General features: G+C 53.8%; 2 protein-coding genes across 3 annotated transcripts in view; one reads left to right on the top strand and one right to left on the bottom strand.

Annotated features, from left to right (window-relative positions):
* RAB7A (RAB7A, member RAS oncogene family) overlaps positions 1-16,678 on the bottom strand; it is a 45,909-nt gene extending 29,231 nt beyond the window's left edge. Inside the window, exon 1 of one of the 2 annotated variants that reach the window (XM_070463546.1) lies at positions 16,659-16,678. The gene's annotated coding sequence lies outside the window, so the exon portion shown is untranslated. Of the gene's footprint in view, positions 1-13,939; positions 14,164-16,658 lie in introns of those variants that run through there. The other variant, XM_020881162.2, reaches the window with a different exon arrangement.
* LOC139033806 (collagen alpha-1(I) chain-like) lies at positions 2,676-14,283 on the top strand. The gene is made up of 6 exons (XM_070463487.1): positions 2,676-2,773; positions 6,011-6,156; positions 6,403-6,543; positions 7,334-7,368; positions 10,584-10,695; positions 13,514-14,283. Exons 1-6 carry the CDS (start codon positions 2,676-2,678, stop codon positions 14,281-14,283), a joined length of 1,302 nt encoding a protein of 433 aa, XP_070319588.1.
* Positions 16,679-19,430: the final 2,752 nt, after the last annotated feature.

The raw sequence follows: 19,430 nt of genomic DNA, 5'->3' as shown, positions 1-19,430 counted from the left end.
TTCCTGCTCCTCACATGGAATCACTTCAGCTGTCTCACTCTTCTGCCTGCTCACGCAGCTCTTAAACCCTTCTGTAAGCTTCCCCTTTCAGCTACTGTACTTTTCTGTTTCAAAACTGTTTCCTTGTCTAGAATTACTTTTTCTTGATATCCTCATTTTGTTCAGATACCTATCCCCAATTTCCTTTCCTTCTTTGCCCGCCATCTCCTTTGGCTCCTTGAGCACATTAACATGCTTGATTCAACGTCTTTGACCAGTATCCTCATGTCACCGCCTCCTTTGGGAGGGTTTCCGTCAAACTCATTTTTCCTGTGAATGGCCACACATTGCCAGTTCTCTGTTAGTTCAGTTCAGTCGCTCAGTCGTGTCTGACTCTTTGCGACCCCATGGACTGCAGCACTACCAGGCCTCCCTGTCCATCACCAACTCCCGGAGCTTATTCAAACTCATGTCCATCAAGTCGGTGATGCCATCCAACCATCTCATCCTCTGTCGTCCCTTCTCCTCCTGCCTTCAATCTTGCCCAGCATCAGGGTCTTTTCCAATGAGTCAGTTCTTCACATTAGGGGGCCAAAGTACTGGAGTTTCAGCTTTAGCATCAGTCCTTCCAATGACTATTCAGGACTGATCCTTCAGGATGGACTAGTTGGATCTCCTTGCATTTCTTCCTGCGGTTCTCTGTATGGTCCGTATTTTCTGTTGTTGAGAGTTTCACTGTGGTGTTCTAGAGACCTGTCTCCCTCCCTCCAGGGCTGCTGCCTGCTGTGAGCTAGAAGTGTTCACCCTGAGCACACCACTCGCAAGACCAGCAGCCATCTCCTTGCAAGGCTTCATCCAGCCAGACCCTGGGGCTCCAAAACAGCCAATTCCAACCATTCTTTCCGGCTCAGTGCTGACCTGGTAGAGGGGCTGCTGCTCAGGTTTCCTAGCCCATCATTTTACATAACGTCACTGTGGTCTACAGTCTTTAACTATCAGTGATTCTGTCCGATTTCTAGACCTTGATCAAACTCATCTAAGCCCTTGAATCACTGCTAATTCTCTCAGCAGAAAATGCCAGGTACATGCATATTCTTCCAGCATAACGTATGATGTGGTTTCTAGTTTTGGCAAACCATCAGAATGAGTCACCCCTCCTTCAATGTACCTCCTTCTGTAAAACTCTTGTGACCACAGGAAGGGATGAAGCAAAGATCTGCTCCTCTAAAAGCACAGACCCCAACATCAAACCTGAGGCTGTGGCTCCACACACTGTTCAGAACACTGGAGGTGGACCCAGCATTAAGAGGAGCGTGGCAGAGTCTACCTCTAGAGTATTCCGGGACAACTGTCTAGGGCCCAAGGCTTCAGCTGAAATCAATACTTCCAACTCTGTATTCTAACCCCAACCACATTAGGAACCTGAATACTGGCTACAATATTCTGCTCCTTTTGCCTTAAACATCTTTCTGGAAACACAGATAAGAAACCACAGCCAAGAGCCTCTACAGGGAAGCACTGAGCCCTCCCACCAGAAACCTTCTCTCTGAAGCACGCTTTTTCTGCAGCAGCTACTTTGTATCCATGAGCAACCCACAGGCTACAATGTTTGAAGAACTGATGTGCTAACAGCCAGCAAATCCCATTCAACAAGTCCTTCCTCCAGCAACAACAGCCAAACGCATCAACAACTGACCATCAGTCGCCCTGAGTGTGACGTGAGCACCGCCAGGCAGCAAAGGAAGTGAGATCTCCTCTGTCACCAGAGGCAGGGGTGGCCAGGTCCCGGCTCGCCAGCACCGCCCAGCAGGACCGCTTCCTCCTTTGCTCCGGAGCAGTGAGCCTGCTTCCTCTCAGGACTGCCCACCCCCTCTACCCAAGCAGGTCAAACAGGCCTCACTGCTTTCAGAGCTTCGACCTGACCAGGCTGGGCCGCATCACACCCCCGGTGTACCAGCCGCAGAGCGTCTCCACGGCGGGAATCACCGTGTGTTTCAACATGTGAATGCGGATCGGCTGTGGTGACAAACTGGTCAGGGCGAAAACAAGACCACCACAAAACTGCTTTCCGCCCCGTCACGGCATTTCTTCCTGGGCTCTCGAATAACCACGCGGCTGAAAGCGCAAGCCCCCAACCCCGCCCACGCTGCACACGCACTGCGCTCAGCCCCAACTCGCCGGACCGCCCTCTTCACGGCTGGCCACCACCGCACACAGTGAGGTTCAGAACCCATGCAGCCTGCTTCCAGGCTCAACCACGACATGGACGGAGGGTCTCAGGTCCCCTCGTCTGCTCCCCTCCACGCATCTCAGCCAAAAAAGAGCCCACGGAGGGAAGACTCTGTCTTCACTCCAAAACACATAGTCAAAACACATGACTGCCAGGCAGAGTCACACGCACTATTAATGAGCGCTCTGAAACGCAGTTAGTTTTAAGGGCACAAATTCGGCTCACGCTGTCAAGCTGGAGCCACAAGCGGCCCTTGTGGTGGTGACAACAAGCCACCAGGGGGCCCACCACGGTCTCCAGGTGGAGGGACTGAGGGGCGCAGACTCGAGCCCAAGGCTCCCTTCCGGGCCAACAAAGGACACGCCTCCGGGACCCCTGGGCACCTCCCCAGCACAGCCATCCCTTTCCCAGACCTGACCGCAGCCCCTGCAGAGGACCCCTTGCCAGGCCTCTCGACTGGGCTAACATGGGCCACGAGCCGTCCCCCTCCTCCTCCCCGGAGACTGCGGGTCCGGCGAGCAGCCAGGAGTCCACACGCACAGGTGATGAGCTGCGCTGTGAGAAGTAAGCAAGCAAGAGAGAGGAGGAGGGACTGGACTTGGGTCCTCTCTCCTGTCAGAAAGGTAACTGCTTTCCCAACTCAGACTGCTAACATTTCCTTGAAAGTCATGACAATTAAGACTGGCCCAATGGTCTACTCTTTATCTGTGAAAACTAATTCATAAACAGAAGCACTTTTTAATGCGCCAAGATCCTACATGCCACCCCTGGACAAACAGTAAATGAAGAAAACGTTTCAGAAATGCACCCAGAGTGCACATCATGAAGTAACTGCGTCTGCTCAGATGCTGCAGGAGGCCAGAGACAGCACAACGGGAGACGCTGGAGAGCATCACGGTCACAGCCAAGCCCGGCCGCCCGCGCTCCAGGCCACGTCTCCAGGCGACCGGGACACACGGGGTGAGGCTCGAGCTCAGGGCCGGGAGCCAGGTGCTCTCCTGCTGCAGAGCAGGCTCGCGACCCGGGGGGGCCGGTCCTTCCCCCCTCCAGCAGGCCATCCCCCAATCCGACAGATCGCTCGCTCAGACGAGCTGGGCAAGGGCACAGGACCAGCAAGAGGAGGAGCACCGACTACTCAGAAGCAGACGCACCTCTGAGCACAGCTTCAGCAGAGGACCTCGAGGACGGGGAACCACAGCTTATCAAGAGGGGTCACGGAGCAGAGAAGCCAGCAAGACGGCGGCAATGTCCTGGGACAAAGAACGGGCAGAGCATCTAGGAAAGACGCGTGGGGAGGAAGTCAGTGTGCGCGGAGAAAAAACGCCTACTGGTGAAGAAAGGATGACAATGCAGTGAAATGCCAGAGCAAGCATACCTGTGCAAGAACGGTCTAAGGCCACATTACACAGAACTTGCAAACATGCTAGGTACTAGGGGAAAAAACTGGCGCATGGAAGGAGAAGGCCGAAGGATAACACAGAATGCAGAAAATGAAACAAGTTACCCGGTGTGACTATTTAAAGTTTCTACAGGACAAAAACACAGTGTCGACACGGAACCAAGCAAGAGAAAGAAGCCAGGAACACTGCAACATGAAAAGCGGACCATGTTCTTCCCATACAAAACACACTCTTAAAAGCCATCACATAGAAACATTCTTGCTGTGCTTTATTTTTAAAAAAAAAAAAAAAACCTTCCCCTGGGCCTTCAAGAAGAAAAGCCAAATAACAAAAGAAAAATAGCTAATCTCCTTTTTATAAAATTTAATCCATTAATCAAAGAAAGGTAAATGCCCTAACCCTAACCATAATTTTCCCCAGTAGTTACACTGGCAACCACTAAGAAAAGTGACACCTATATAAATAGAATCTTCCAACTACAAACAGCTAAGTACACAACCCTCCTGGCGGCACGATAATATCAAGTACCAAATTCTAGGGACGTACAATCATGGGATCTTAGGGACATGATCACGGAAGTGGACAGAGAGTGTGTGATTCTGTTACAGAGAAGAGGCGGAAGTAACTGAGACGGCCAGAGGACGGTTACATTTTGGTGTGGGCGGTGTGACTGGAGCAGCAGTGGGCACGAGAAGGGAAAGTTCTGCGTGCGGGGGGCGGTTCACAAGCAGCTGCGGGGCGTGTGTGCACGGAGCGAGCCCTTCTGGAGGAGAGGCGTGAGTCTGGAAGCACGGGCACCCGGTAATCCAGAAGGGTAACCGAGACCCCTCCCCGAGATGCCTATGCTGCGCCTGCAAACAAGCCATTTAGAAGACCTCCCCACCCAGCAGAAGTGAACGCGCAGGGCTCCACAGAGGCCCCGGCTTTTCAAATGGCCGGAAGGGTCTTCTGCACTTCAGCGACACCATCTTGCAAAAGCCACCACAGGTGAGCAGGAGCCCAGGAGGCAAAGAAAGAAGGAGCCTGTGCACAGTCCAGGCCCTGTCCGTGGGAGACGCACTCCGAGACCCCAGTGGATGCCAGAAACCATGGAGAAGACCGGAGCCCACGCCAGTGGGCCCTTCTGTACCTCTATGTCTGTGATCACGTGTAAGTTAGGCACAGGATGTTACTGACAACACACTGTACTGAACACACGTGAGTGTGGTCTCTCTCAAGACCTCTGGCCACACCATGCCCCCCCACCTCCTCATAAGAGGTGAGAGGTGAGCTGCCTGCCTGATGCAGGCCCTGCGCCCGACCCACCCTCGGACCCCACTGCAGGCTCCAAGCTTGGACGTCTGAGACCCCAGGTGGGGAGGACCAAGACGGGCGTGAGGTTCCGTCACACTGCTGACAACCACACGCATTGTCAAATAACCGACGGCTGACATCTGGAAGTTTTGACCTAGTATTTTTGGACGGTGGCTGACCGAAGGTAACTGAAACAGCAAAAAGTGAAACTGGGAATAAAGGGGGATGCTGAATTCTCATTGTGCAGCCATGGAAACTGAAGCTCAGCCACGCTCTTCAGAGCCATCCTGTGGCACCGTTTAAGGAAGCCGACAATGCCCCTGGCTCCGGGCCCACTGATTCCAAGCAAGGGGAGGCAGTCATAGCTGTGCGCCACTTTTCAGCCAGGGAGCACCGCGGGGCGGAGGGTGTCTATCAGAAGCCTCTTTGGGAATGTATTTCAGCTCTTTCCTCCAGGCGGCTACTTTCTGGGGAAACCACAGGTCAGTCTAGGGTGTGGAGCTCCTGGCAGCCTCGTGTTAGGATCCAGGCTTTCCCTGCTGTGGCCCGCGGGCAATCTCTGCTCAGGGAACTCGGGTCCCGCAAGCTGCACGTGCTCCCCTCGGAAAGGCTTACTGGTTTAAACAAGCAGTCCAGGGTCTCCCCTAAGAGCCTGTGAGAGCAGGTGCAGCACCCACAAAACCTGCGAAAGACACGTGTCTAAGAGCCACCCGAGGATTCAGTGAGAGGGGAGACTGAGGGCAACACGGCCAGGAAAGCTTAAGAAGCGAGGCCGCTGGCGCCGGGCGAGGCGGTACGCGCGGACAGGAGGGGTGCGGCAGGGCCAGACGGAGGGCAGGAGCAAAGCGCGCACAGGGCAGGCAGGCTCGGCAGGCCAGATGACACGGGACACAGCCGTGCAGGGCCAGGACCACCGGCACACGCGACAGGGAGGATGGGGCAGGCCCGGAGAGCGCGGACGGCAGGGAGGACGCGGGCGCACCGCTCCCTTCCCCTGCCGAGCTCAGCCCTCCTGCCCGAGGAGACAGAGGGACTGCGCGCGGGGGTGCCAGGTGCCCAAAAGGCCAGCAGGCCGGGACAGGAACCCACACACCACGCGCCTCCCCAGCAGCCGCGGCCACGAAGCAGCTGGTCAACCTCCCCCGCGCCCACTGCCCGGCACGGCCCAGGCCTTCTGCTCCGGGCGCCCTGACACACGCCAGCCAGAAGTGACGGCCGGGCCCCTCTGGCAGCGCCCCTCACAGCGGCGGGAGGGTGGCGCAGACCACAGCAAGCACCCACCCCCGCAGAAAGCGAACGCTCGGTGGTCTGCGGCCACTCGGAGGTGGTGTGTTACTGCTGATCAACAAAGCCAGCTCAGTCAGATGCTGCATGACATTTACTACCCGGAAATTTACATTTCAAAAGAAACAGACCTGTCAAAGCATTCCTCTTTCCAAAACATTTTTAAATAAACACAATACCGTATCACTAAAATTCACAGAGGCTGTGCTTCCATAGGAGGTGTTCTCAGCGCTGTTGGGGTTAAAGACACGTGTCCTGACCTGGAACACGCAGCGCTGGACCGTGATACCAAGCATGTTCTTTCTGGCGGGTCTCTCATCTGGAAACAGACGCTGACAACTCAGACGCTACTTCAAGGTGAGCTCTAAGCTCTCTAAAATGTAAAGAGGCTGTGTATATATAGATACACACATACTTTTTTCCAAGGTGTCACATTCACATGGAGCCACTTTTCAGAGAGTCAAGCTCCCTGGAAAGCAATTCTTGTCACAAGGACTTTGCAGCCCTGATCAACAGACTCTTTAAAGGGATGTTCCCACTGTTCTAAAGGCAGGTGCCAAACGAAGAGCTAAGGGTCATTTTTAAGAGACCAGATGACTGCCTTTCCTTTTTTTTTTTGGTAAGGAAGACTGGAAAACAAGAGAAAGCCGCACACACTGTTTTTCAGGAGTTTGAACATCTACCATCAGCTTTAGACCACTGCAGACATTTACCTAATAAAACACCACCCGTAAACCATTCGGAAGAGCCCACACAGCGAGCCGGCTATAGAAGAAAACCAAACTACGTGCTCTCTTTCTCCAGTCAATCCCCCCAAACCAGCCCCTGATTTTAACCGTGCTGCAGGCACGGCTGAGGAAGTACATCCCTGAAGGTTGAAGCATGCCCTCTGTATTTCAGTCCTAACCCCATTCATCTCTTAGAGTGTGTGTCTTTAGGTGAACTGTATCATCAAAGTCACTCCTCGTGGGTGACTGAGACACCATCCTCCTTAGCCACCAGGCTGTGCGGGTCAGGGGAAAGGACCATGGCCAACCCTTCACCGTGCCCGGGGCTTGTCCGCTCCCCACACAGACGGCCACTCCCGAGCCCCAGTGCCACAGCCCCTCACCTGCCCTATTGTCCCCGCCCCATCCACTCCCTCTAGTGCCCTCCAACGGCGCTCCCTGGCACCGCTCCGAGGTACTCTCCCGGACGAGACGTCTCCGCAGCACCCTCTGAGCCAGCCATTGACCTCTTCTACCGTTTCTGAGACTGGCGTCTGTCTCATTTCTACGACAACTCCAAAACCTCCAGAGCTTTTTATCCGATCCTCCCCGCAGCTGTCAGCCGTACTTTGTTTTAGTAGACAATAAAACTGCATCCAATGAACACAGAACGCATAACTTATCACTCAGGAAGGCTATCCGTATTCATCACTGGCCCAGAAGCAAAACTTACATGCTACAAATAGCAACCCAGTGTGCAAAGTTAGAACGGGAGAAATATTATCAAGCTACTGAGCAGTATTTCAAGACTCAGGCTGGAGCCGTGACCCAGCCCTGCCCTCGAGGCGAGTGCGGGCAGGGGCGGGGCAGCACTACCCCAAGGACCCCAGGTCCGCAGCCATCACTCGGCCCCAAAGCTGCTGGTCAAACGCCAGCTACCGTCCAAGTGCTCGGTCAGAACACGCACTGCAGACCTATTCCGGGCATCCTTATGAGGGAGTCCAGTGCTTTAAGAACCCAAGTGTCAGGTCAGAGAAGAGCTCTCCTAGGGCTACCTGGATACCCTACAGGTGACGGTCTGAAGGCAGCTCCACGCCCAGAAGTGAGTCAGATGATAAATGCAGAAGCCCCCCCAGGGCAGTGTGGAGGGCTACCTGCTCCGCTACTGAAGCCTCTCTGCCTTTCTATCCCCAGTGGGTTCGAGAAGCATTCACAAGAGGCAGTCTCCAATTCTGACACACTGTGCTCCAAAACCAACCTCCCCACCTGCTCAAGCACTGCCCATGCTAGCACTAGATGGGGGTGCAACGCTAGCACCCCAGGGGCAAAACGAAGGTGTGTCAGCAAAGATGCAGAGTATCTGGAGCCCTGACACACGGCTGGTGGGCATGGAAGCGGCAGGACTGTGGGAACCTAGCTGGGTCCACCACAGCGCCACACACACGGTTATGGCTGAACTGTGACCCCCTCCACAATGTCAGACCGTGACTGCAGCTGGAGACAGAGCCCTTACAGGGTGAGGGAGGTTAGGCGAGGTCCTGCGGGCCCTGATGGGTCTAACTGGGGTCCCGAGAAGAGGGGATCAGGACGCAGACCCATTCAGAGGAAAGACAGGGCAGGCAAACAGGGAGCAGACGGTCCCCACAACTCAAGGGAAGGGGCCTCCGAGGAAACCAGCCCTGCCAGCAGTCAAACGTGAGACTCCCAGGCTCCAAAATTAAGACCCAATAAATTTGTTGTTTTGTTAGTGGCCTAACAATCTACAGATACACCGGCTAGAACCTAGCCTTTCCACTCCTCAGTACTGACCTAACGGAAATGTGCACACACGTCCATCAGAAGACAGATCCAGGACTATTCACACAGAGTTTCTTTTGGGCCACTCTGCTCTAGCTCCCTGGCCAGCGATGGAGCCTGGGCCGCCTGCAGGGGCGTGTGGGGTCTTAACCACCGGAGCACCAGGGAGCTGCCAGTACAGCATTACTTCTACCAGCCATGCACTAGAAGCTCCCCAAGTGCGCATCAGGAAGCTAACACAAACATCACGGTGGGCCAAGTGAAGAAGCACTCAGGAACACTGGAAACGGAGTTGGGGCTGCACCCAGCAGAGAGTGTCAGACAACAGGGACTCAGAGACAGAGACAAGAGGGCGCAGAGTGTATGACCGACAGAGACACAGACAAAAAAACCCACAGTGCTTACAAGTTAAGGAAAAAACCAGGAGAGGATGACAACGGCCTCAAGGAGGCACAAGGGGCCCCCCAAGTCTATGAAAACTCCCCAACTTTCTCACTTACTGGCACAGTCTTCATAAGCCCCACTGCAGATTCGGAGTTTAGTAAAAGGTAGAAACGACAAGCTGCAACACCGTACCGACCCACCGTCAGCACAGCAAGCCCACCTCCCCACCCAGCTGACTCGCCAGGCTCTTCCCTGGCTGCCGTCACAGCTCGTCTCCTGGCCCCCAGCCCCCCCACCTGTCAGAGGAGCCAACGAATACCCACGGTTCCTTTCTCACACCATCTCTTTTAAACTCAACCTCATTAAAGGAAAGCGTTCATAAGAATAAAACTACCAACTAACACTCTGGTCTTCCTATGGATAGTGAATCACATTTCTCTTCTTTTTCACTTCTGTATTTTCCCAGCTTTTTTTTTTTTTAAAGAAGTGACTAGTTTAATAAACAGCAAAAGAGAAATATCACTTCAAATAAAAAGTAGGGCTTCCCTGGTGGCTCCGATGGTAAAGAATCCACCTGCCATGCAGGAGACCTGGGTTTGATCCCTGGGTCAGGAAGATACCCTGGAAAAGGGCATGGAAACCCACTCCATCCAGCATTCTTGCCTGAAAATCCCATGGACAGAGGAGCCTGCTGGGCTACAATCCACGGGGTGGCAGAGTCAGACACAACCGAGCAACAAGCACTTCTCAGTGGAGGAAGGATAATGTTTTCATAGAGTCAAGAGCTGAGGCCATTAGAGCAATCGTGAATAACCCAAAAGCCAGGCTGGGGTGTCAGAGCCTCAGTGCGGTCCAAGAGACCCCGACCAGCACTCAAGCAGCCGGGCCTCCTGAGCACCAGGCTCAGCCGCCCTGAACCTGCAGGAGCCGTGCGCGCCAGCTGAGACCCTGTGGGACTGTAAGCACTACCCAAACACGAGCAAAATAACACTTCAACACGAGGGTCCGTAGCGAAGTTTCTACAGAGGTGCTCCTAACAACCATTCATAGCAACGCGCAGGTCGGGATTTTAGTGAGTCTCTTAACCTACGGGCTGCCGGGGCAACCCTGAGTTATTTCTGGGGGCCCGGACCCATAAGTGCCCAGAGAACTCTCGGCAGCCTGACTGAAAGACACATGTAAAGGGCACTGTTTTTCCCAAACTTCTGTGCTGTTATGACCGAGTTCTTTAAAGGTTAATTCATAGTAGCTTTGTTGTGTACTCGCAAACAACTCAAATGGAAATCAGTTTTTAAAAATTAAAATTGCATACCAGAATGGGAAACCGATGGTGTCCACAGGGTCATGTTTCAGAGACTCCCTAGCGGAGCTGGGTCAGGCCAGGAAGGCCAGTAGCAGGCAGCAAGCCGCTCACACCGGACAGGGTGGGGAGACCAGGGAAGCCAGCTTGTGGCACCTGGCAGCAGGTTCACACGCAAGCCTCGCCCAGCCCCCACCTCCCCCTCACAGGCCTCCTCAGACCTGCTCTCCGGACAGCGAGCAGTCCAGCGCGGCCAGGAAATGGACAAGGGACTCAGACTGCTCTCCTCAGCAGCGATGACATCACTGAAACAGCAGCCAGGTGAGGCCTGCGACCCCTGCATTCAGTGCTGCATCTCCAGGCAGGAGAGCTCGGCCAGGACCGCGCGTCACCCCTGGAACCAACTGCCGAGCTCACTTCCTCCCCCACGGGGGCATCCTGCAAGGAGCTATTCTTAAATTTGTTTTTGAAATCACAGCCTGGAGTACTGAAATTGAAACTAGCGGGAGACAGCGCTGAAGAGCCTGCCCTGATTTCCCCACTGCATCACTTTTACCTTTGACTCACAAGTCACACTGACCACAACCACCATTAAAAAGTTTTAAAACATAAATGCAAACTATTTTTGTATTTAATGCCGTACATGGGAAGGAAAAGGCAGAAAACAGAGGGGAGAGATGAGGGCCAATAACTGAGGAGGTGAACACATTGCAGCAAACTGCAGACGGAAGCACAGAGTTTGGAGACGGCATCCCCGGACGTGTGTCTGATCACACGCAGGAGTGGATGCTGGCAGACAGACAACGGCGACCCTGCAGGGGAGACACGAGGCAACACAAAGCCAGGAGCTGCAAAGTGGGGTGGGGAGCAGGAGCTGATTTCCAGACGACATCAGCACCGGGAGAACCCCCATCTGGGCCTCACTCGGGGCTCCTCCTAACTTCCCCAGAACACCCGCCTGTATGACTCCCAGTCCAGTGACTGGTCCGGTTCTCCTCAGTTGTATGTGAACTGGTAAGTGGAGAGCCAGACAACGCAAGACAGGAGTAAAGACAAACATTTAGGTCCAATTTCGGAGAAACAGTTCGTAAAACAGTCCCACGTGTGGGATCTGGGTTTGCTACACCCTCACATAGAAACACCAATGCCAAATGAAAGGACAAGTATATACTGAGTGCAGGTCCCTTTGGAAATTTATTAACAGCTAAGGAAATTACCAAAACCTTTTTTTTTTTTTTTTTTGCTTTATTTGGTGGTAGAGCAAGGAATTGGATTCAAAACCACACTTTATTATAAAGCAATGGTCTTTGATTATGGGGTTTGGAGGGGTGGCTTAGACTTGTTTGGCACCAAAAAATATTTCTGCCTCAGGAGATTGCTTACAATTACCTGGGAAAACGTACCAATAAAGCTATTTTTAGAGTGTCCTCCACATTCCACTCCCCCCTTCTGCTTGTTTACTCAGGCAATCCTACAGCAAATGTAAAACTTGCATCTCCCCTGTGAACCACGGGAGCCAGAGGGCTGGTGGAGATGGGGTGGCGGGGGTTACCTAGGGTGACCCTGGTACATCAAACCTGTGCTATCAGCCGAAGCAGCCATCTCAGCCCCACAAAAGTATCTCTGCTCAGAGAGCCCCCAACAGCTAACACCCGTCCTGGAAGCTTCTGGCGACACAAACTCCATGCGGAGTGAACAACAAATGCCCCAGAGCAAAACAACAAGTTTAGAGCTAAAAGTTACTCTTTAAAAAGTACAATCAGTTAGAAACTGTGATATTATCTTCTACACACCCTCTTCAAAAGCAAAGCAAACCAAACGCTGCTGTTAAAATTAACAAAGCCTTCAAGTTAGGGCAGAACACCATGCTGTCCAGATTACCAGAGATGCACTTGCTGAGATGGAAAATAACTCTCCCTTATGAAAACCTCAACATCTACAGTACCGTCATGCCATTCCACAGAATGCCTGGCAGTGACCACTCACCATTTTCAAAGTCCTTGAGGACAGGAACCAGGCCTATCTCCCTGAGTCAATACTCAGCCATGCCTGATACTCGGTTCATACTGAAAACATCTGATGAATGGATGAAAAGCCACTCATCACCATTACTCTGCTCCAAACACAAACAATAGTTACGACAACCACGCAGATTACTCACTTCAATATATCCGACCGGGTAACCAAAAAAAAAAGAAATCAGACTACGATAAGGTAGTAGGCACCAACTTCTAGCCTGAACAGGACCTTCAGGAGAAGTACTCAGGACTCACTTTCCAGCTCTTGACGCAAAGCTGAACAAACTCTCCCAAGTCTGAACAGAGAAGCACGCTAACAGGAGACTTTATTAATCCACGGATGAGAAGTCATGCGGGTAATCAGCTGCTTCAGTCACAAGGAAGAGACAAGAGCCTGTTCTTTTGGAATCCAAAGAGAAGACACAGTATTTCCAACAGTAAAGAACCAACTGGCGGACACCCATGCACTAAGGCTTCAGGAAAGGACCACACGCAAGATGGCCAGCCCAACTCATTTGACAGGAGACCAAGGTGACAAAAATCTTCAAACCTCAAATAACAACTCTACTAGAATTTTAGAATTTCCAATTGACTGGAGCGACACTACAAAAAAAAAAGCGTTATAACTCACAACTGAAAACGGAATATGTTGTGGTTTTAAGGCAGAACTAATGCTACCAGAGAAGGCTTCCAACGTCACATCACAAGAAAAGTCGTGGAGAGGCAGATACCGGGTGGCAAGAGACAGATCCCAAGCTTCAGGGACCCGCACTCCGATCTCCGCTCCGCGACCTTGGACCAGTGACTTAACCTCTTCGATCTTCAACTTCTCTATCTACCAGCGGATACAGCAATGTACTTGAGAAGACTGCGCTAAGAATCAAATATAACAATCGGTGCAGAGGTCTCGCCACGCCGCCAGACAGACAACAAGCGCCCCAATGTCCGCTGTCTTTATATTCAATCGCCCAGTTTCGCGAACCGTTCCTCGCCGGGAAGCCCGGGCTGAACGCACAGGGGGCCCCGCCGCAGTTCAGACCTAACACGGCGTTGCACCCGGCAGCGGTTCGCCCCCAATAAGTTTGCAAACTTCTTCCAGGCTTCCCCGCGACGCGTTTAAGAGAAAAAGCTCCGCGTCCCGGGAGCCCGGGGCGCCCGGGGGAGCTGGGAGCACGTGACCGGCTCTCCGCGGACTCCCGGCGTCGGGAACCCTCGGCCGGCCGGCCGTTCGGCGGACGGGACGGCGAACACACGGCTCGGCCTGGCATCTGGGCGGGGTGGGCGGCGCCCCCGCGGCCGGCCGGCTGGCCACCGCCCGGGCGCCCAGACCTGGCCGCTCCGGCCGGCCAGCCCGAGAGGAGGGCGTGCGCGGCACTGGCCCGGGTCGCGGCCGGTCGCGGTCACACCCGGCCACCTCTTGCCCGGCCTGCCGCCGGGCCCGAGGGCGCGGGACTCCCCGCGAGGCCGGGCCGGGCCTGCCCGAGACGAGGACGGCTCGCGCCGGCGACCGAAGCCAAGGAGGGGGATGGGGCCGGGCCGCCGCTTACCGCGGCCGCTTCGCTGGGCTCCGGGCCGGGCGCGTCGCGAGGGCTCCACCGAGGAGGAGACGGGGGATGACGGGCGCGCGGGGAGGTCCAAGCTGAGGCTCCTGCGGGCTCCCGGGCCTGTCCAAGTCTCCAACGCCGCCGCCGCCGCCGCCTCGGGCTTTATGGCCAAGACTCCGGCTCCGCTCCCACTTCCGCCACCGCCGCCGCCCCGAACGGAAGTACCTGTCACGAGACGCTCGACGCCAGGGCTGCGGGGGCGGAGCCCCGCCCCAGTCGTGCGTCACGTTCCGCCGTATCCTGCCCCGGCCCGAGTCACGTGGCACAAACATGTCTGCCCCCAGTAACTGCGGCCATCTTGGAGGCCCCTCCGGGAGCAGGGCGGCGCCATGCTGGACCCACCCACCGAAGCCTCAGCCCCTAAGCAGCTCAGGACCAAAATGAGCGAAGAAATGGAACCCGGAGAGCTCCGCGGAGGATGGGAAATCCCACCCAGCTCTAGCTCCACGTGCACACCGTAGGAGCTGCTCAGAACTTTGGCTCCATCTTCAACAACAATGCTCCTCTCATAGCCTTTTACTGTGCTGGTTCCTGCAAACTTCATTCTTTTGGTCGCTGGATACAATGACTAAGGAATCATTCTTGATTACTTTAGTGGGTTGAATAATGACGCCCCAAAAGGTGTGTCCACATCGTGGAACCTGTGGGTGTGACCTGATTTGGAAAAAAGTGTATTTGAAGGTGTAATTAAGGATCTGGATATGAGACGCTCCTGGATTACCTCCTTGCAAGAGACAATCCAAGAGGGAAAGGCCACGTGGAGATGGAGTAGCCACAATGAAAAGGATGCCAGCAGCAAGGGGTGGGGGGTGGTGCTGAGTTTGAATTTTGTGTTTGAGAGACTCTATTTCAGTTGTTTTAAACCACCAGCAGTTCCAAGACACTAAAGCTCTCTCTCGGACCCCTCATGCACAGCCTTTGAAAGATACCCAGAACGTGACTCCTTACTCTCTCTGCCACCACCACCTACTCTGAATCACCATCCGTTCTCACCTGGATTGTGGCAACAACTTGGCTTCCTGCTCCCACCCCATTCCCTATCTAGTCTCAACACAGCAGTCAGAATAACATGTCATGCTCCTACTCCAACTATTCCCATAGGTCAGAATAAAAACTAAAGGCTTTACAACCAAAAGGTCCTATCCCGGGACTTCTCTGATTGTCCAATGGTTGGGACTCCCCACTCCCAATGCAAGGGGGGGCCTAGGCTCGATCCTTGGTCAGGGAACTAAGAATCCCACATGCCAGAGCTAAGACTTTGTGGCCTGCAACTAAAGATTCTGCAATAAAGATCACAGATCCTCCATGCTGCAATTAGGGCCTGGCCCAGCCAAATAAATCAATATTTTTTTAGAAGTGTGCCGAGGAGAAACACAGCAGAGGCAGTGGGCAGGGAGTGACCCCCGCCTCCCTGTCTCCCGAAATCAGGCCACTTCCTTGTCTACCTGGTTTGGTGCTGAGATTCCAATGCCTGGAACCCTGCCTGAGTCGTGACAGGTACTCAGTGAGTATTCACTGAGAGACTGATAAATTCATTTCTCTGCCATCTCCCTAATTCTCTCCTTTCACATAAAGAGCTCCCACCACCCCCTTGAGACTAGTCCAGCAAGATTATATTAGTAAACACGCTGTCCTGGTGCTGTATTTCAGAAGCTAACCCTACCTGCTTTAACAGGAGGCCTCCGAGGAGTCAGATTTCAAACAAGACAGAAGTAGGTGGCTCTCCTGCACACACAGACTTGGGCGACCCCATGGCCACACTGTTCACAAGGGGCTTGCCACTGTGTAGAGAGCTGGGAGCAGGGGAGGAGGTCTGTAGAGATGGCACGCCTGCTTCTTAAACGCCTGGGTGCAGAAGTGACACACACCGCCTCTGCTCACGTTCCTCTGGCAAGAGCTAGTTGTACTACACACCTGGATACAAGAGGACCTGCAAAACGGGGCGGGCGAGGCGCCAGCTCTGCGCTCCGGAAGAGGGAGAATGAACCTGGTCCTATCTGTCTGCCCTGCCGCAGATACAGCGTGGAAAACACTGAATACAGGACGCCAAGGAATGGAGGTGGTGCAGGAGAAACACCTGAGGTTGCCCAGGAGATGGAGTAGCCGAGGAGGGCTTCCCAGAAGAGGTGGTGCCGAGGTGATTCATGAAGGATGAATAAGAACCTGCTGGGCCAAGAGGAAGGTGACTACCCTGGAGGGACGGCTGTGTGCAAAGGTTTAGAGAAAAGAGAGCATGTCATAACTCGTTCCAGAAATTGCTGACGGGTTAGTGTTCCTGGAGAACAGAGTTGGAGGGAAGGAAGCAGGAGCCCTGAGGAAACTCATGCACAAAGGCCGGCTGGTGGTGTGTCCCGAGTGCCTTTGATCCCGAGGTTGATGGAGCCTTTTCCTGTCTTCCTGCTATTGATAGTCCCGATCCACAATTGAGGACAAAGAATGTGCAGGAGCTGACATTTAGGAGGACTGGGACACCGGCTAAGACGGGTGAGACCCAGCCCTGCCTCGGCGCAGACAGAAGTGGCAGGACTGGCCCCACCACCTGGCTCACCTCCTCCCCCACCCCACTGAGGAGAGGGGAGAGAGAAAATTCACAGGGCCGCTGGTGATCACTGGGCTGCCCCCCACCCTGGTTACCAAGGTGAGAGGGCTCTGTGAGACTTACAGCTGGGGTGGGGGGAACAGGACCCACGGGACTCTCCTTTCCTGGGGAATCTCCGAGTGGACCCTGCCCTCCACCCCCTGCCAGGGGCAGGAGCGGACTCCAAGCGGAGAGGAGGCTGCAGGGTGGCTGCCTGCACACCCGCCTGGCCTGGGCGAGGCCACCCTGTAGGCCTGTCCTGGAGTCGAGAGGTCGGTCCAAAGGGCAGCAGCTTGAGCCACTGTATCAGCGATCCGTCACTGCAAATCAAACACCCCAAGCCTAAGTGCCGTCAACCTGTGCTCATCTCTTATCTCATGACTCCCTGGGCCAGGAGATCAGACAGGGGGTCGTGAGCACGAGCCCTGCATCCTCCACCATGCTGCCTGGGCCGCGGCAGAGGGGCTCGGCCGAGGGATGAGCTGCGGGCTCACCTGGGGCTGGCTCACACGACAGTGACCGGTGCTGACACCTGGGCTCCTCTCCACGTGGCCTTTGCACGGGGCTGCTGATGTCCACACAATGTGGCAGCTGGCTTCCGCCGGAGAAAACCACCCAAAAGGCCGAGGTGATGCTGCAACCTCTGACCCGACCGAGCCTCACAAGTCTCCCGTCCTCACCTCCACAGAACTTGGTGGGCTCACATGGGGTAGCTCTGACTCAGGGCGCGAGGACCACAGAAGGGCATGCACCCCTGGCGGGAGAATCACGGGCTGTCTCGGAGGCTGCAGACCACGGCTCCTGCTGGCTCTGCAGCTGGGAGGGCTGGCCAGGGACAGGGCACCTGAGGAGGGTGAGCTGAAGGGGCAGAAGAGTTCTAGCCTGGTCGTCTCTACCCTACCATGGACCCAAGCGAGGGGAAGGCCCATGGAGCTCTGCGGGTAGCTCACCCATGGCCCAAACACAGTGCAGGCCCCACACAGGTGTCGAGGCTCCCAGAGCACAGAGAGCACCCACGACCTGAAGGATCTGTTCAGAAGGTGCCCTTCCCCCGCGGTGCTCAGCTGTCACCTTTGCGAGAAGTCAGATGACTAGATTTATGGGTCTATTTCTAGACTGTCCTGTTCCATTGATTTGTCTGCCCAACTTTATACCAGCACCACACTGGATTAATTACTATACTTACATGAGAGGTCCTGAGATCTGGCGGGTAAGTTCTCCAACTTTCTCCTCCTCCCCTTCTGGAAGGCCTTCACGATCGTTGGCCCTTTGCATTTCTGTATAAATTTTAGACTCAGCTTGTCAATTTCTACATAAAAATTCTGCTATAGACTGGAATCATATGGCATTTATGACCCACTTGGGGAGAATTTTATTGAGTTGTACACTTACGTATTATTTGAATGCTTTTTCATCTATGTGTTACACTTCAAAATATTTAATGTCATTAAGAAATCTGCTACCCATGGCTCTTGTGTGTTAAGTTGCTCAGACGTGTCCAACTCTTTGCGACCCTGTGGATCATACCCCAGCAGACTTCTCTGCCCATGGGATTCTCCAGGCAAGAATACTGGAGTGGGTTGCCATGCCCTCCTCCAGGGGATCTTTCCAACCCAGGGATCGAACTCATGGCATATTTCAAATTATGTTACAAGACATTAAGATTCTTCAACCAATTAACAATAAACTTCTTTCAAAACTTCACTTTTTCCCAAAGGGATCTGTGTTTCCTCAAATTCTATCATTTGTATACCATCTTCATGACTTTTTTGATATACCCCATGCCATCAATACTGCTCGTTATGGAAAGGGAGTTGATTTTTTAAAATTTAAACTTTTTGTAAATAAACCTTTGTACCAGCATCGTAAGGGGATGAGTCTCTCTTGCCAAACAGAGAAGACAACTGGCAAGGCGAGCATCACAAAAATAAGATTGCTGGCTTATAACCAGCTGTTGTCTGCTGAAAGTCTTGAGGAGGAAGCCTACACTTTCTCTATTCAAAATGCATATTTGCAAGTTTCAGAGAAATGCGACATGCACATTGCCAGCATACCAAGAATTTCTCCCTGAGGTGATCAGAAAGATTGGAAAACTACTGGAAAAGGGATAACTCTGTCACTTTTTGGTTTTCTGGAGCTAACTGCAAATCCACATGCAGGTGTGAGTAGTCCAGAGAGACGGCCTGCACTCCTCACTCGGCATCCCCCAAGGGTGGCGACTTGCAAAGCTCCAGCTCATCACTCCGAGGACGCTGACACTGGCGGTATTCTGAGCTCCTTAGTCTTACCTGTACTCCCTTCTGCGTGTGTGCGCGTGTGTGTGCCCGCGGCGTGCTATGTAAGTGAATTCCCCACGCAGGTCTGTGTATCCACCGTCACCCAACTGCGTTTCAACGCCACTCTATCTCAGGAATCCGGGCCAAGGGTGCCAGCCCCCACCCCTGCGGTGTCTCTAGCTGCAGGCCGCCTGCCTGCCATGTCTCACGTGCGGTGTGGCCCACTCCTGTGCTGCCCCCTGGAGACCCCACCCACATGTGAACCGCGATGCCTCCCTGCACTCCCCCTCCCCACCCCGGGTCACAGCAACGTCCAGGAGGCAGGGAAGCAGGATCTTACCACGTCCCTGAAAGGAGAGGAATCTGAGCATTAATGAACAGCACTGACTGTTCAGACAGTAAATGAATATTAATGACCATCATCTTGTGGTTACATGTTTCTCCCACTCTCAATGCGCTGGTGAGCACCCTAAAAGGCCAGGTCTCTAATCTATTCCTGGAAGAAACAAGGCAAACAGAACACAGACAGTCACATAAAACTTTCAAAATGACCTGATACAGGTATTCCCCACTTTTTAAA

Source organism: Odocoileus virginianus, unplaced genomic scaffold (assembly GCF_023699985.2).
Source record: "Odocoileus virginianus isolate 20LAN1187 ecotype Illinois unplaced genomic scaffold, Ovbor_1.2 Unplaced_Contig_3, whole genome shotgun sequence".
NCBI lineage: Eukaryota > Metazoa > Chordata > Mammalia > Artiodactyla > Cervidae > Odocoileus > Odocoileus virginianus.
The sequence above is the reverse complement of the archived record's forward strand: the minus strand, read 5'-3'. Positions and strand labels throughout refer to the sequence as shown.